At 45.4% G+C, this 18,325-nt stretch overlaps 2 protein-coding genes across 2 annotated transcripts; one reads left to right on the top strand and one right to left on the bottom strand.

Moving 5' to 3' along the window:
* Positions 1-3,617: 3,617 nt before the first annotated feature.
* On the top strand, positions 3,618-10,546 carry GRPEL1 (GrpE like 1, mitochondrial). The gene is made up of 4 exons (XM_080344338.1): positions 3,618-3,866; positions 4,814-4,982; positions 6,516-6,597; positions 9,021-10,546. The coding sequence occupies exons 1-4, from the start codon at positions 3,796-3,798 to the stop codon at positions 9,365-9,367; spliced, it is 669 nt and encodes a 222-aa protein (XP_080200464.1). The 5' UTR covers positions 3,618-3,795; the 3' UTR covers positions 9,368-10,546.
* A 1,042-nt stretch (positions 10,547-11,588) lies between these two features.
* TADA2B (transcriptional adaptor 2B) lies at positions 11,589-18,291 on the bottom strand. Its single transcript, XM_080344258.1, has 2 exons — positions 18,013-18,291; positions 11,589-16,460 (listed from the first exon to the last, which is right to left on the bottom strand). The coding sequence occupies exons 1-2, from the start codon at positions 18,280-18,282 to the stop codon at positions 15,468-15,470; spliced, it is 1,263 nt and encodes a 420-aa protein (XP_080200384.1). The 5' UTR covers positions 18,283-18,291; the 3' UTR covers positions 11,589-15,467.
* Between the last annotated feature and the right edge of the window lie 34 nt (positions 18,292-18,325).

Raw genomic sequence — 18,325 nt, 5'->3', positions numbered from 1 at the left:
GATTTTTTTAAGTGTTTGCATTAAAAATTATAAATTCTATATGTACAAATTAACCATTTTAGTACTGCTCTAATTACAAGAAATTAAGGTCATCTCTGCCCCACCACCCAAACCTGCATTTCAGGATTTAAAGTTTCTGGATTCAAGTAATGATCTAATCTCTATTGTCCTCTGTCTGAAATGGATTCAGGTGTAGCTGATCCTCAGTGTCAATATTCCTTTTTTAGTATTTTATACATGAGGATCACTCCCTTAATTTTACACTAGACATCTTCCCACAATGGACTAGGGAATTCCATGGTTAGGTGGCCTTATCTGTGATCTTTTCTAAAGGGCACAGGTACAAATAACAAGTTTGTCCTCACTGCTATATAGTTTAGTAATAGTCTTACAGCTAAATTAACATTTTTAAATTTCATTTAGGTATTTCCTGGCAGCTGGCCTGAAAGGTCACTGCTACAATATTTACAAAGATTTTTTTTTAATTACATTTTTTCTACTTACTCCCATCATAGCTCAATATTTGGTTCTGATTAGGATGACATATAACATATCTGATTGGAGAGGTACAATATCCTTTTGCTTTTACCTTCAAATCATTAATAATACCATTCATATTTGAAGCACAAATGTAATGGCATTCTGTTTGCTGGTTGAATATCAATAGACTACATCTTAGCGCTAAGAGACAGAACTAGACTTTTTTTCTTTTTTAAGAGATACAAATGAAACTTTTGAAGCACAAATCTTGCATTTATGGCATTTTTCATCTCAAAGGATTACAAGTCTCGTTACTTCAAGTGCCATGTTAATAATAATAAAAAGACTTATCTTTCAGTTGACATTCTGAATTTTCAAAATATCGCAGAAATTCCCTTGTGCTCTCTAAACGACTTTCTTGTACGGTACTGAAAGATTACTGCCCTTAATTTGTAGTTGTAGAAATGTGGAAATGAAGTTAAATAACTACACAAGACCACAAAGCGCATCACTAGAGGAACCTGGAATTATATCCAGACTAGTGGTCTATCACTAGTCCACCAAAATTAAAGGCCAGAGTCACTTTTAACCACAAGCTGAAATGCAGCAGCTGGTTAATGTTTCAGAATTCAGGATAAGCATTATTTATCATCAAATCATATTCAAACCTGGTATTTATGTGAAGAGCAAAAGACTGTTTGATATGGACAGAACTGCTCAAGAACAAAACTGTGCTTGTTACTGAACATCTGTGACTGCCAACCAGGTCAAGCAACAGATGCCGAAAACTCATTAGCTAAAAAAAACCCCAACCCACTAGGTGGCACTACAATTAAAACAGAACAGACTGCAATATTGTAAGTCAGAACAAAGCATGAAAAACTTTTTTGTCAAAGTGAGACAGTACTTACAGCCAACATCATTCATTATCCGAGCAGGCTCCACATAAACTTGCATCCTCTTCTTTTATGCTGCACATGCTGTTTAGTCTTGAGCCATCACTATTTGAACTAGCTGTGGTTTTTCTTCACTACTGTTCGAGTTCAGAAAATCACAACAAAACTAATTTTCATTGCAGAGAAGCTTGAAAATTTACTTGCAAAAAGCCTATGAACCATCATTTGGGGTAAATGGGTCCTATATACAAGAAGGAATTTGTTTCAGAAATCTCGAGTCCAATATACTTTAATTGGTTATTAACGAGACATGCTGGCAATGGGCCTTTCTCGACCTTTTGTTATCAAATCTGTGATTTGGTGATCAATCATTAACCAAGCTCAGCTTCCACAAATGGTAGGCAGCAGAGAATGAAGAAAGGCTGAAGTAGGAAGCTGCATGCCGAGCGTGTCAGGGAAAAACAACAGACGACATGAGCCAACTGCTTGTCTGAGTTTTGTAAGGAACCAATAATCTTTCCAGGAAACATTTAAAAACATCAGACCTAAAGATCCACTTATCTTCTGTCTCATTTCTTCATGGCTTCCACAGGTATCATCCTTGGTGGCTTTTCCTATTTTTTTCCTTGGTCTCTCTAATCCTTCCTCAGAATTATCAGCATCTTTAACAGATTTCGACGTCCTATTTCAGTATTTCTGAGGATGCAGTTTGAATTTGTGGCTTACCTGTGTTTCAGAAAGCAGATACTGACAGCACTACAGCCACTCGGTGTACGGACGGCACATGGCAACTCCCCTTTTTCTTTGCTGTGTTCTGTACAGGCAAGCAGTTGGACTGTGCCAGTGTCACATCACAAAACAGCAATCATCAAAATATAAAAACCATAGACTGCAAAATCATTTGGTTCTTATTTTAGAGCTGTTGTCTGTTGTCACCCAAGAGCATTTACTGGTACGCTTCTAGCACTTCCAAACCTTCTTATGAGAGGAGTAATCCACATCCATGCAACAGTAAGAGACAGCAAGACTGCTTGGCATCTAGCAGTTGTCATAGTATGAGGCCACTGGGCTCGTTATACCATTTATCCTGATTTCTGCAGAGGCTGTGAAATAACACACACAGACAAGCAAACCTGCCAAATAAAGGCCATGCTGAAAACTTCGTGCACTCTGCTGAAGTTTGATTGAACTTAGCGCAGTCCTAACTTCTGCAAGATTCCCATGTGGCCAGCCAGAAACATCTTCTGCAGCTTTTTTTAGTAATACTTTAATTATACCCTTGAATATAACATTTACTTAATTTGCATTATGGAATCTGCATCTCCTGCATCCTTCAGATTTTATTTGCAAAGTGCACAAACGCGTGCAAAAATCAGGTTAACAGCTGGTGTTCAGGCATTTGTGGATAATCTAGAACTCACTTTGGGACGGTACGATAAACTCATTGCCTTGTTTTTTCCCCCTTTTAACAGGATAACGACAAACTAATCAACACCACTGCAGTTAGGAGTTGAGAAGTCACCCAGGCGTCACTTGGGTTCCCAGAGCGTCAGGTACACAGGACGCTGCACAAACAGCCTGCACAAGCAGGTGGCCATGTGTGGAAGCAGTGGATGAGCAACATTATCCCTTTTAAAGAAAGCTCAAGATTTTAGATCACGGTTATCCAGGGGGAGTCTGTACAGCAGCTATAGTGATGAAAACATCTACGTGGAGCTTTGCAGACAAACTACTGACAGGTGCTATGAGGTATTACTGATAACAGGGTTATTCAGCAGTTGAAACGAGCTGCAATCTTCAAACTTTTCCAGTCACAATTTGCACAGGAAAGATGTGAACCATTAGGGACAGCTCCACCCGGAGCCACCAAACTGCTCACTGCTTGCGTTGGTCAGTTGTGACAGGAAAATCCCGCTGCTCGGCCTCAGCCCGTGCCCTGCGAACTCCCGCAGCCTCTCGCTCCCCGCATGACGCTCCACCACCCCGCGGAGGGGCGGGAGGGGCCGCTGGACCCGGCGGGACGCAACGACACCGCAGCTCAGGGCAGCGACACCCTCGACTCGACTCGACCCGTCCCGCCCTCACGCGGCTCACGAGCCCCAGCGCGAGCCCCGTCCCGCCCTCACGCGGCTCACGAGCCCCAGCGCGAGCCCCGCCCCGCCCCGCCCCGCCCGCGGCCACGCCCATCCTCGCGTCACCTTCCGCCACGAGGGGAGCGAAAGAAGTGGGGCAGAGCGCTCCTCCCAGGAGCGCCCCGGAAGAGCTGCGGGCTCCGCCTCCTGACTCGCCTGTTTGGCCTGAGGCGTGCATCCGCCTTGTGGATTGGTCGTCGGGCGCGTCACTCCAGGCAGACCCGCTGACTGATTGGCGGCGGTCCCGCGGAGCCCGGGCCGAGGCGGTCGGTGGGCAGGCAGGCGCTATGGCGGCGGTGGCCCAGTGCGTGCGGGCCGCGCTGCGCCCGCGGTACCCGCTGCTGAGCTTCTCCCTGAGGTGAGGGTCGCGCCGCCCGGGCTGGGTCGGGCGCGGCGGGACGGGTCCGGGTCCGGGTCCGGGTCCGGGTCCGGGTCCGGGTCCGGGTCCGGGTCCGGGTCCGCACTCACTCAGCGCCTCGCCCGGCCGAGCCGGGAGCAGAGCGGGGCCCAGCCCGGCCGCGATGCTTCACCCCCCGAGCCCCGGCCCTCCGGCTCCGCGCCGGGGACTCCTTCCTGCAGCCGGGACGGGCTGATGCCGGCCTCTCAGCCCCTGCCGCCATGTGCCGGGTGCCCCTTCCCCTCCCCCGGGGCAGCGGCCCGGTCTGCAGTCCGAACGCCGCCGGGCCCGAGGGCTGGAGGTGGCGGGCAGGCATCGGGTGCCTTTAGTCCGTGTGGCCCCGACCCGCCCGCCTCGCCGTGAACAGGTTTGCTCAGGCAGTTCAGCCTGAGGAACGTCAGGAAAGGATCAGTAGCCTCTTCATGGAGGCTGGTCAGTTCTTGTGACATTAGCGATGCAGCCGGGGCACTGAAGGCGCCTTTCATTGCTCTTGGGCAGCCGGCGCCAACCGCTGCTGTCGGTAGCGTGCCGCTGGGGGCTGCTGCAGGTGATTGCATCACACACACTAGGTGTGCTTCCTCATAGAGTTCTGCGCTGAAAACAAGCTCATATTCTCCTTAAAGTTGCTGCAACTTTATAAAATGAATATAACAGGCACTTACAAGCTGCTGCCTTGTAAGGTTGTTACCTTGCAGCAGAGTTATTTTTTGCAACAGTTTAAATAAGCCAAGATCAGTTACTTCTGATGAGACCTTCCGCAGTTTCACAGACCTAAAGTTGTTGTATTAATTTGAGCTTCAATGTGAGCATTTTATAGACATTGATATGTCAAAGTGTCCAGTATATCCAGAAAATGCAGCATACAAAGTAAGCCACTGATTAATATCGTCCACATGTTTTTGCTGTAGGACTTCTCCACGACTGCTTTGTGTAGCAACACAACAGAAAAATACTGGCCAGAACTTGGAAGAGGACCAGAGTCAGAGCCAAAATGAGCAGAAGGTTGAACCCAGCTCTGCTGAAAAAATGTTACATGAAGAAAAGACTAAACTGGAAGAACAACTAAAAGAAGTTACTGTAAGTATCGTTTAGTCATCAGGTTAAATATCTTACAAACTGCATTCCTAAGAGCATTCATTACGGGTTTGCAACACACAATCTGGATGGGTTTTTGTCACTCCTGTTTAGTTGCTGAATAAAAACCTGTGATTTGATAATTTCTTTAAATTTAAGAGTAGATGTGCTAGAAGACCTGAGATGTAGTCCTGGTCCAAAATTAAGATTTTTTTGATAGTTTTAATTCCAATTTCTGCATAGAATTGTTTCTCTTCCAGCCTGAAAATTTGTTTCTTGGTTTTGCTCGCTTCAGTTCACATAGGTGTTGCTTAGTGGAGAAATTTTTGGAAGCCCATTGAAGAGTTTGTGTGTGTCTTTGTGCGTGTTTGTGTGTGCTAAGAGTAGGCTTTCTGAAAACAGCTGCTGACTTTTCCAAAGGTCGAGGTTAATGATGGTTAGCTTTTATATAATACTGTACTTATTGCGTGCTGAGAAAGTGGGAGTTTCAAATCTTCTCTGTTGGAGAGCCCTTCCAACACAAGGCTGAAACATCACATTCCCTTGCGTGACTTCAGCAGAGGGTGAAGAATGCCCTGAGAGGTGGGAGATGAGGATTAAGCAAAGGTGTTGCTGTTCTGGATGAATGTTTTATATAAAATGTGTTTCTAGAGCATCTGAGACTTTGAAAGGTAGCCCAGAAACTTTTGTAGAAGCAGCACCTATGGCTCATAAGTGGATTGCGTTTTGTTTCTGCTGCCCTTCCCAAAGCCCTGAAGGACAAAACTGAGACATCATTTAACATCTCTGTTGAAAGTATTTGCTGTTGACTACCAAATGTCGCTTTTCGGTCAACTTGTTAACTGTTTTTATTCTGGTTTGAGATTCTTCACTAGAATGTGAAGATCAAACATACCGAGAGTGGAAGCCCAATGTAGAGTTTGGGGCTGGATGTGAAGGGCTCAACCTGAAGTGCCTAAATTTATTGAATTTCATTCTTCGTACATCTGCTAGATAGCTGTTTTGCTAGGAACGGTCCAAAACTTAACCTGATCAATAGAGGAGTTAGACTTCATAGTTAGTGAAGTTTGAAAAAACTGGAGGACACTCCGTGCTATGTATGGACAGGGAAGGGACGGTTTGAAAGTCATGGCTGGTTAAGTCTCATTTTTCATAGTCTCAAAATACCTTTTGACTGATGAAGGCTTTCTGTGAACACACACCAGAAAAGAAGCAGAAATCTTTGATTTATAAGGCATTATATATGCATAGAGTTAAAAATTTCTTCCAGCTAATCTGTTGACAAATAGCGAGTATCTGGAAATCCATCTTATTTCCTTTCCCTCTCTTCTGTCTGCACTGAAGTGGAGCAAATATCTACCTTTGTAGGAAGGATGCTGTGATAATTGGCGTGTTGTCTTTAGCTTACTCTTTAGATGGTAGGTTTAGGTTATGTAACTGTTTAAAATGCTGTTTTATACTGAATGTACTGATTTGAATTATTGTCAACTACCCAACCACCAGGAATGAAATCTGTTGCTGGTTTTTCATCTTTAGGAGAAGTACAAGCGTGCCTTGGCAGATGCAGAAAACGTGAGGCAAAGAAGCCAGAAACTGGTAGAAGAGGCAAAGTTATACGGTCAGTGGAGGCTCTTTTTTGTGTGTACTCATAAGACCCAGGAATACCAGCGTGAAATGCAAAGCCTGAAAACAGAGCTGCCTGGCCTGCAGTTTTGACAAGCTGTACTTTACAGTGATTCTGACTTGGTTTACTTGGTTAAAAAATGTATTTGAGGCAGAGAGGTTTGAACAGTTCCTCGCTTTGCATCAGAACTGTAATCATCTCGCTAGACAAGGGCAAGACTTAAACTGCTAAAGTCAACAACTTGAAATTTTCTTTAACTTGGGTATCTGATTTCGTACAATATGTACTGCACTAGTAGATTTTTCAATAAGGTCTGCAGCCTGAAGTTTGCCTTTTTCACCCCCTTCGATCTCAAACCTGACTGCAAAAACAGAACCAAGAGTATGGCATACTAGCTTTTCTTCTGTCTTGGGTTTTTTTTTTGTTCTTGTTGTTTATTATGAGGTTGGGTTTTGGGGATGTTTTTTACTTTCTTAGCCTTTTATATTTGAATAACTCTTCTGGTCTGTTGAAGGCCATGGCTTTTAAGTAGAAGTAATACATTTAGGTGAGTGGTTTCTTTTCAGTGGTAGGAAGGCACAATCACTGGTTATGAGGCATGCTAGAAAACACATCCTTCTTCAAGAGCCAGGCTGCTGACATCTGATTTAGAATTAAAACACAAATCTGTCAAACAGAAATGGTATACAAATACTGCAGCAGAAGAGTGCTCGATCATCTTAGGGTTTGTCACTCTGGCTTGAAACACGAGTTGCCCTTTTTGCCACTATAGATAGCTGTAAAGTTTAATTCTGAATACAGAATTTCTAATACAGGATCTTCAGTTATTGCATACTGTCAGAAAAAGCATTTCTCCGTTATATACTATTCTTGTATCATTTTCATGGATGTTTGAATGCTTCATCCTGAAGGTGATTTGCAATAAGCATCGTTTCACTAATATGCTACTTATTGCAGAAGGACTTTGAGTCATGTCTGAGCTCAGAGATGCTACAACAGAAATAAATATGTAAATAAAATTTCTTGTGAAAACTAAATTGCAGATAATCTGCATGATTGTAAGTTTTATCATCTGTATATGACTACTTTTTCTGTTGAAGGAAGAGAAACTAATTTCTGATACGTGCATAAATTCAGAAAGATGCGGTCAGACACCCGCAGAGGTAACATAAACAAACAAACAAACAAAAATATATATATACATATATATACCTCCACAAGCCAAAATAAACCACCTTCTGAAGAGTTTGGTTATTTGGTTTAATCCAGATCACAAGACAACAAATCTATATTTGGGACACTTCAGCCCTAACCCCAGTTTTAGTTTGAATTTAAAACTTGGATTCATTTGTTCCTATTTTTGGAACTACTTAGACATGGTTAGTTATTGTTCTATAAAGAGCTCAAGTCTCCTTGAAGTTGTGCAGTTGTTACAGTGACCCTTTCCTGACAACTAGCTGATCCCTGTAGATCCTGCAAGGTGCTTTCATAGCTCTTTTTGTTCAAACCAAAGCCTTGGCCTCTGCTAATGTTCATATTCCTTCTTGGTAAGAAAAAAAACCCAAAAACCCCATCTAAAATGTGAGCTAGAATTAAAAAGGCTGTCTGTGGCTACAGAACAAAACAACCACCAAGACCGCCCTTCCCCTCAAAAAGAACCCAAGGGTACCAAAACGCAGTGCAGTTTGTCACTGCCTCACCTCTATGTAGAAATGTGTTATTCTACTGAATCATTGTGATTTTTCATGATTTCTAGAGACAGTTTGCCTTCAGTGATATTAGTCCAGATTCTTTTAGTGTGGACTAGCAAACAGACTGTTGTGAGCTTCAGAATTGCTTGGTGTTTACAAGGCACAGCTTCTGACTTGTGTAAAAGTGATTTGCAGTGGGAGGGAGAGGTGAGAGTTCTTGTCATTCGTGGAAGAATCCCTGTTCATCTCTTGGACTCCTCACCAGTCTGACTAGATGCTTTTTCTTTTGCAGATATTTTTAGCACATCAGATGAAAGGGTTGGAATAGGGCAACATAGTGCTTTGAACTTTAGGTGAATCCCAGGATGAGAGACAAATGAGGAAATTACATTAAATCATCTGAAGGTTTTGGTAGCTTTGGTTAGAATTCTAACTGTTAATGTCAGCTCATCAGCATAGCTTTGACTCTTTCAAATATGAAGTTGAAATACTTTTTTTTCCATAGAACTAAAAGGGGTGGTGTGTATTTCAAGGTATCTGTAATAGTTCTCTATCATCAAGTAAAATGGGGAAGAACATTTTAGCCCAAAGATTGACAGTATCCCATATCTTGTTAAAAATCTAACAGAGTACAGATTATTGCCGTAGGTTTTGGGGTTGTTTTGTTTTAATGTTTCTTCCTGTCAGTAGACTAATCCCAGTCCCTTCTCTTTTATTTATTTTTAGGGATTCAAAGCTTCTGTAAGGACTTACTAGAAGTCGCAGACATTTTGGAGAAAGCAACAGAAAGTGTTCCAAAAGAAGAAATCAAGGATGAAAATCCTCACCTGAAGAGCTTATACGAAGGTCTCGTTATGACAGAAGTACAGATTCAAAAAGTGTTCAAAAAACATGGCCTGCTCAGACTGAATCCTGTCGGAGCCAAGTTTGATCCCTATGAACACGAGGCGTTGTTCCACGCTCCCGTGGAAGGGCAGGAGCCGGGCACTATCGCGTTAGTATCCAAGATTGGCTATAAGCTGCACGGGCGTACGCTGCGGCCTGCCCTGGTGGGTGTTGTGAAGGAAGCTTAGCTGCTTAATCCGAGAGTTGAAAATGCCATACAACTATTAAACAGCTGGATGGTTTTTCTCATACACTGTGCTTTCCTCATTCCTCTGCCCCCTGCCTGAGAGGTTTAAACGAACTGGTTGAGGTCTCCCAGTGAAAATGATGCAGTTGGTGAAGTTCTCCTGCTTAGTGGCCTTCACCATCACTGTTCTGTAAGCTCCCTTCCTAAGTGTGAAATACAAGAGCTATTACGCCCTCTCATGCTCCAGCTTAGATAACAGTTTTTACAACTATTGCTACTGAAGGTGCGCTAAATTGAAAGGAATGAAATGCTCACAAGAATTTTGCAATCCTCCATTTATCACTGTGTGTAGATTGAAAATCCAAATAGTGGTTCAAACATGTCCTTTTGTTTTTTAGAATCTAACATTGCAGAAGTGGGTGAAGTAATAGAAATAACCCATTTTCTGCAAGTGTCCATCAGCTTTCACACACTCGTGGTAAATGCCCTCTGTCTCTTCAGAAACAGTCTCAACAACTGAAATTAAAACCTTTGTGAATTCTGACCTGTAAATAAAAGGCAATGGAGAGTAGATATATTTTGTAATTGTTCAACCCTTTGTATTCTATAGTAATGTTGCCGCAAGAAAACCATCTAATACTTGTATGGCATTGAAGAACCAATGGAATTTATCCTATCTCTGGATTTTTAATTTAATATTGTATAAATTGGTTTAAACAATTTTGATAGTCTTGTAACTTCCAAGCTTTACAATCAGTTTCTTATGCAAACTGTAGTTACAGCCCCGCTGAAAGCCACAATACCCAAAGAAGTGAGAAGCCGAGAGTTTGCTAAATACTGTCTTTTAAATTACATAAATAATTGCATGTAAGTGGCTCAAAAAAACTCTGTGAACTTAGTTTTTATCTCCATTTCTTGCATTTACTCAGCTTGAATCTTGAGTTGCAACAGAACTTTTTCCCTGCCTAGCTCTTGCTTTGTCAAACTCCACCTGCTGCTCCCAGTCCTGCAGAATGAGGCTAAAATATGTGATTAACCAAATGCTTTATCCTACATTTTTCTGGTCACTGGGATAGGAGTGGATGAAACTTGGCAGATTACACAACTGATAAAGCATCTGTCCTCTCACATCCTTAAAGGCCACACATTGAACACACAGGACAGAAACTTCAAACCTATGTGTGTTGTTAGCATCTGGTAAACAGTAAGCACTTGTGGATTTTTCACCCTTGTTTCTGGTTGTCTTGGATTACCGACCTTTTTACCTTAAGGTGAGCTACTGATTTGGTTTGGTTTGGTTCATGTGCAGAGTTGCCAACAGCTTGCTGAACACTAGATTTACTCATGGTGGAAAGTGATTACTTGTTCTTTAAGACTTTTTTTTCCCACATGGCAATCAGACAGTTAACAAGGAACAACAGAAGGGCATACTGCTGTATGGGGGTTAATCCTGTCTAAGGATTCATTCTTTCTTTAAGAAAGAAAATCAGTGCCCTAACTGAGTAGGAGAGGGAGAATAATCTTCAGTGTGTGAGAGAAAAATAACTACAGAATTCATTTCTTTTAAACTAAACAAGTACAGGGATCAAAATGCAAACACTGAGTGTAAAACTACAGGAGAAAAGTAAGGGGGGGCCCATTACATATACTTAAGTAAGCTGAATGTGAAGGTAACATCTTCCCCTCTGGGTTAGAGCACACGTGAAGTACGACTGAAGAAAGGGGGTTGTTCTTTCTGGGGTTTTTTTAATTGGAACCCACACTGAACTGATGCCATAAAGGGACCAGGGTCAATTTATATACCCCTTTGTTGAGCTGTCCTGTGTCATTCTGCCCAATCCCCCCAGCCCACCTGGATCTAAATCTAATAACTTCATTAGTATAGAAGTTTTTCCACTAGGGCAATTAAACAAAGGGACATCATCTTCCCAAGCAGATCAAGATTTTGTTGATGAGCTTCCCAGCACCTCACATAAACTGTCTTTTTTGGACTACATGACTTCATTCAGGGTGGTTGTAAACACAAGTTTTTAAAGTTTCAGCACAAGATTCAAACTAGTATCTTTAAAGCTGAGTATCTCATTTAAGCGGTTCCTTTTCCTCAGCCTGCCCTCTAAATAGAGAGGCTTTCAGCTTGGAGAACTTGTCTGCTGAGAGCCAAACCACCTATGCCCTGTGCCATACATCGGTAAGACACACGGAAGACAGCAGAGGAAGGTGGTCCTGAAACTGAAGCATAAGAGCAGGCAAAGCAGCCTCCAGCAGTACCTCTGGTTTAGCTGTTTCATAGAAACCACTTCTCCACCCATCGCCATGTAACTAAAATGCATCTCCGTTTGTTATTGCAAAGGCTTAAACCGTGTTCCTCATTACACAAGCTACATTACCACTAAGTCAGTAATGGAAAGAAACTTTAATACAAGTTTATTTACCACTGTACAATGTAAAAACCTAGTAAAATACTGAGTGTGCACAACATCAGTTAGGTTTTCCATTATTTCAGCACAGACATTTGTGTGTCTGGCACCACTACACCAGTACACGGATCGCATGAGTGCAACATTCCCTTTAAGGAAGAAGCTGATGAGCTGAATGTGCTCAGCAGGTACCTTCTTTCACAGTATTTCAATGTGTCATCACTTAAGAGCAACTGGGGCACATGCAAAAACATTTTGCAAGAAGAAATAGTAAACCGAAAGGCTAAAGAAGTCCATTACCGTTGCAAAGAAATTTGATGCAGCCGCTGCACAAGAGAATAATGGCAGAGTGCTTGGTTTGTGTGACTTAAAAGGCAGCTTATGGTCAAAGACTCGTGCAAACCTACTAATGCTGTTCTTAATGCGTGCTGGGACCGCAATGGAATGTAAAGCGGGAGGGTGTGTATCCAGAACGCTCTGTTACAAAGCCCTTCTGCACTGGGTGGTACACGCAGAATGGAGATGAATGCTCCCGTGTTACCTAGCGAGCAAATATTACTGTAGAACATCACTGGGACTGGACTGATACAGCATTAAAACAGACATTGCTGCCTCTATCAGTAGCAGAAGGTCAGTATTTTGAACAGCTTAGAGTGTCACTTTTTCATAGGCTTACATCAACGCTGTTAGAACAGATACTATCATTAGTAATGTCTTTAATTAGAAAAGTCAAGAGCATTAAGCATATAAAACACTTTCATTAGCAACATGAAGGCTAGCTTATTGGTACAGTACAGGAAGCACTTCCAGATCAACACAAGATACAAGTTGAAGAGCTCTTTGCCATGTTTTTTCTCAGCCCCTTCACCACCAAAGAGAAGCAGCGTAGCTCTAGTAAGTTGCTGCATTAACATAACTGCATCTCAACTTTAAAACAAACAAACAAACAGCAGCTCATAACAAAGGAATGCTTGGACTAAATCAGTTCCATGGGAAAATACGGAACAGCAGCATCCTCTAGTGCAAGTCACCTTTGAAATCAAAAGCATAGCTGACAGTGAGACATTGCTTCTAGGGAAGCCCTTTCCAAGGGACTAGTATTTGCTAAAGCAAACATTTACCACCTTGAATGTGCTTGAAAGTACAAAATAAATATTGATATCCATATTTCATACATTAAAAATACTTTATTTTACATTCATTTTGATGTTCAATAAGTTACGCCTAGCACCAAAGAAACATTTTGGAGGGGCTGAGGAATTAAGAAACTACGAAGTATAAATGCAGAATTCACTTCAACATTTAAATGACTCATTGGTGCCTAGATTTTTTTTTAAGTTATTGTTCCAATGGGCTTTAGACTATTGCTTCAGTTAGACTTAGATGTGCTAAAACAGGTAGAAATATAAAAAAAAAAAATGTATTTGAGAAAGAAAATAATAAAAAATAAACTCTTTTAAACTCCCAGCTCCATGCAGAGCTGAGCTCCAGAACACTCTCAGTAATGGTGCATTATGGCAGGTAGGTAGGAAGGTACAGGAAGAACCAAATTGCATAACTAGAATACTAGAAAGAAAGGCTGAGCTTCCTTCCCACAGGAGCACGACAGAGAAAATAACCAAGGGGTTATACCTGATGAACTCGTGTGCCATTTGTACATGCACATGGGGTGGACGTGGTTCTTAAAGCTACTCAGCACACCGCAGTTAGTTCCACTGCTGCCAAGGAGAGACAGTTTTGTCTCACGGAATTCCACAACAAGCCACTTACAGGTAAGCCAACCAAAGTATTGCCTCCGAGAGGACATAGCCCTTACCTTTTTTGAAGGGACATAACATCACAAGCTCAAAAGAAAAAGGCACTAGAGTTTTGGTTTCTTCTTCCTTAGAAATGCTGGCTTTGCAATTGTACCCCGTTTATTCTAAACTCACTGGTAACACTCTTTTGGTAACGCTGGATACGTTAACTACAACCCAGTTCTGAGCAGTTGCAGTCTGCCAAGTTGCAGAATTAATACTGTTTTAAGATTTCGTGGTATCCTCACTGACTACAGCCCAAAGCATCAAACCAAGATGACATTTCCAGTGCTCACACTTGTTCCGCAGCCAGTGGGGTTCCCTGCTTTGGCACACCAGAGCTGCCCAGCTGGCTCCACTCGCAGCTTCCTGCTCTGGACACGACCCGGAGAGAGGCTCAGGCTCAGTAACGCTGTGCCGTCTGCTGCACGCCAGCCACCACTCATTCATTTGGTTAAATACCAGCACAAGAATTTAAGGATGAAATAAGTATAAAAATCCTTTTCTAGTCCTCCCTCGATGTCTTTCCCTTAATCGGTAGATCATACTAAAACAGGACTGTGGATCAGGCATTGCTGTCAAGTGCTGCACTATGCCACCAGCTGCCGCCTGTCACGAGCACCCCGCTCGGGCTGGACTCGGAGCTGGGACCTGTCACCGCTCGAGCTGCGCTCTGCTCACCGCCCTGCGCCGCATCCACAATTCAGCACGTTTAGTCCGGTACGTTTCAAGGAATGTGCAATTAGAACCCTGTAATGGTTTGATTCACAGCTCCGTACTGAGGAGCACATGAGCTGTGCGTTTCGACCTAATGCATATCTCTTCTCATTTTTGTTTTTAAAAACCAATCTCAGCAATCACTCCCCATCTGAGAATCTCGCTGCCTTTCCCTGTCCCTCCCAATCAAACTCAGAAGGAGGCAGCCCACACAAGCTCAGCAGTACATACCAAAGGAGCAGCAGGCTCCCCCAGCAAGAAGAAATGACAATTTTGCTGCCTGCGGCTCCCAACCACTACAAGACAACTCGCTGCCTACTCACCCGAACCCCATTTCTGGCCCAAATCAGCCACTTCACAGTAGTGCTGGCCCCTCGCTGGCACACAGCGCCACAGCTCCCCCGTACTCCTGCAACTTCACTACTAATAGTTAACATCAAAGCTTCAGTGGGTCTGTTTCCGCACAAACTCAAGTCAAAGCTATGTCTGGATCAGCTGGATGCAAGGGCAGCTCTTCAAGAGCCCTTTCCGCAGCACAAGTACCTGAAGACATCCCACCTGCCGCGCTTCTTTCCCTCCACTCCCTGCCACGGCTCACCCCGCTGGATTCTCGGCAGGAGCTCTCACCCAACTGTCCCAGCACCTTGGCTGTAGTTACTAAGGAGAATGTTCTGAAAGCTTAGCAACGGTCACAAAAAGCCCCGCTCACTGTGCTCCTGAGCTCAGGACTTCTGTAAGCTGCACTTTGCTGCCAGTATTATGCCAAAACACAAAGGGTGAGGAAAGTTTCCAAGAAATGAAACTATATCTCCCACCTTCAAAGAAAAGCAAGGATTACGCTGATATTCATTTGTCCAATAGCACAGAGTAAAGTAACTACTCCGGGACTATTGGATTGATTAAGTTCACATGAAAGAAATCTGTTGTGATTATGTACCAAAAGCAGTGAAATCCAATGCAGAAGTATCACAAATTAAGTATTTTCCATGATCCAAAGCTAAAGTCTATTTGAACCATGGATCATGAATACTGTGGGGGTTTATGTATTTGCCTTTTGTTGTTGTTGTTTTTAAGTGACATAATTTCTGTATCTTTGGGGAGGGAAGGAAAAAATAACGGAGTCCTTGAGGCCATAATGGGCCTCTGCTGTGTTTTTTTCAGATCAGTTGCTTCATGAAGCATCCCTGGATATCCAACCACTTTCTGTTAGAAAGTTTAAAATCCTTTTCTTCAGTACCTTATCTAAGTAACTGGGAAGGCGACTCTTGGAAGGAATTCCTTGTCTTTTTTGGAGATGGTCTTTAATGATTATAGTTTTTACAGTCACGTAACGTGCAGGACTCAAATTTAGAGAGCTGCACAGCACCTTTTCCCTGTCCGATAAGAGTTCAAAGCCTGGCAGGTTTTCAATGGCAGCAAATTCACCTTCTTTACCATCTTCCTTCCCCCTCTTGGAACTAGCAATGTTTTTGTTCTCCTTCCTCTTTTCCCGTTTGTGCCTGGCTGCCTCGTATTCTGCCGACTCTTCCATTTTGGTGATTCCATTTCGGCGATACCGCTGCAGCTCCCGAATCTTTGCTCGAAGTATCCTCTCCTTGTGCATGTTCTCAAAGAAGTCTTCAAACTCCTTACAAGACATGAACTGGTAGAGAGGCCTCAGTTTCAGCCTCAGCTCCTTCTCTTCTTTTGTGATCTTTCGTTTGGGAGCTTTCTCCTTGTCCTTTTTATCCTTCCCCAGAAAGGCCGGTACCAAGTTATAGTCTCGTGCAATGTTCTTCCGCCGTTGCCTCTCCTTGAGTTTCCTGACGTACATGTCCACGTGAGCCCTTTTTAACTCTATTTCCACGTCATCATCGTCATAGTTCACCGAAAGGCCACTGATCAGAGTCTCCGCGTCTTGATCGTATTCGATCTCGTAGTCGTCCCGCAGCGGCATGTAACCCAGCTGCTGCTGCTCGGCCACCGAGATGTCCAGCGGCGGGAGCGGCGTGGTGAGGCTGGGGGAAAGCGGGCCGCCGCTGGGACACGTGTGGTCCGTCACTCTGTTGGGAATGGTGTCAGGGATGCAGGCTTTGCCCAGGTTGCCGTGGATGTACATGCTCACGTAATGCTCCATCACCTCCTGAGGCGTCCGGGATGCCCCCACGTGAGCAGCCATGTCCTCCTAAATGGAAAATAAGGGCGAGTCATAAAGTGATTCCCGTCACATCTCCCACATAATGTTCACTCAGGTAAGAGCACTTGTTCCCTGCCCCTCAAAAGCCAACCCTAAATACCTAAACTTTTCTGGCAACACTGCAATGAGCCAGGTTTTCACCAGATCTGCATTTTTAGGTCCAGATAAGTATTGACAGGTGCACAGGGGCACGTAAGCCATGAACACAGCACCAGAAACCCCACTGAGGCGAGCTGTGTCAGATCCTCGGGTACAGGAACACCATCGAGACACAGGATCCACGTGGGGACCCCTGAGCATCCATTGCTTGCTCAAAAAATCCACTTAGCATCACCAGGAAGCTTCCTAAGTCCCACGCCAGCACTGAGATCACTACGTCATTTGGATTTTGCTCACTTATATTGCATTGCTGAAGTACTTTTAAAGCAATATAGAAATAAAGGTAGTATTTACAGCATGAAATATGGTATTTATGCTTTTCTAGTTATTTAAGAACTAAAACAAGCTACGACTATCATAGGCCTTAAGATTTTGAAAAAGTCACAGAATCACAGAATGGACTGGGTTGGAAAAGACCTCAGAGATCATCGAGTCCAACCCTTGGTCCAACTCTAGTCTGTTTACTTGATCATGGCACTAAGTGCCATGTCCAATCTCAGTTTAAAAGCCTCCAGGGACGGTGAGTCCAGCACCTCCCTGGGCAGCCATTCCAATGCCTGACCACTCTCTTGGTAAAGAATTTCTTTCTTTACATTTAATGAAGCAAAACTTAATCAAGTAACAATTAACGAATCAAACGATGTCGGTCTCCGCTGCTGTTTTTTCAGAGCGAGCCTGGCCGTGCGCTGGCACGGAAGGCGAGCGGTATGTCCCGAGCGGTGACACGCTGAGGGAAACGGGGGGCGCGGAGCAGAGGGGGGCGCGGGGGCAGAGGGGGGCGCGGGGGCAGAGGGGGGCGCGGGGGCAGAGGGGGGCGCGGGGGCAGAGGGGGGCGCGGGGCAGAGGGGGCGCGGGGCAGAGGGGGCGCGGGGCAGAGGGGGGCGCGGGGCAGAGGGGGGCGCGGGGCAGAGGGGGGCGCGGGGCAGAGGGGGGCGCGGGGCAGAGGGGGGCGCGGGGCAGAGGGGGCGCGGAGCAGAGGGGGGCGCGAAGCAGAGGGGGCGCGGAGCAGAGGGGGGCGCGGAGCAGAGGGGGCGCGGAGCAGAGGGGGGCGCGAAGCAGAGGGGGCGCGGAGCAGAGGGGGGCGCGGAGCAGAGGGGGGCGCGGAGCAGAGGGGGGCGCGGAGCAGAGGGGGCGCGGAGCAGAGGGGGGCGCGGGGCAGAGGGGGCGCGGGGCAGAGGGGGGCGCGGGGCAGAGGGGGGCGCGGGGCAGAGGGGGGCGCGGAGCAGAGGGGGGCGCGGGGCAGAGGGGGGCGCGAAGCAGAGGGGCACAGCCCGTCACGCAGCCAGGCTGGAGGGCGGCGCGGCTGGGGCTGAGCGGGCAGGCGAAGGCCGGACGCTCCCCTGACGGGCCGCCCCCCGCCCGCTGGCCCGGCGGCCCTTACCCAGTTGCCGAAGCCGAACTGCTCGATGGCGTCCAGCAGCAGCTGCTCCTCCCGGCTGCTCCAGCCGCCCTCGGCCTCGGCGCCCCAGAGGGTGAAGCGGCCGCCGTCGACGAGCTGGTAGCCGTGCCATCGGCGATGCGGGCCGATCTCGGCGCCCGCCGAGAAGCAGTCGGGGCAGAGCTCGATGTCGGCGCAGTCGGTGCAGCGGAAGCGCAGGGAGCTCACCTCGGCCAGGCAGTACACGCAGTACTTCTTCCCCAGTTCCGCCATCTTACCCCGCCCGCCCGCAGCCCGCGCGCACGCGCCGGCACGC

This window comes from Nesoenas mayeri (genome assembly GCF_963082525.1).
Source record: "Nesoenas mayeri genome assembly, chromosome: 4".
Lineage (NCBI taxonomy): Eukaryota > Metazoa > Chordata > Aves > Columbiformes > Columbidae > Nesoenas > Nesoenas mayeri.
This window is presented reverse-complemented; position numbering and strand designations above follow the sequence as displayed.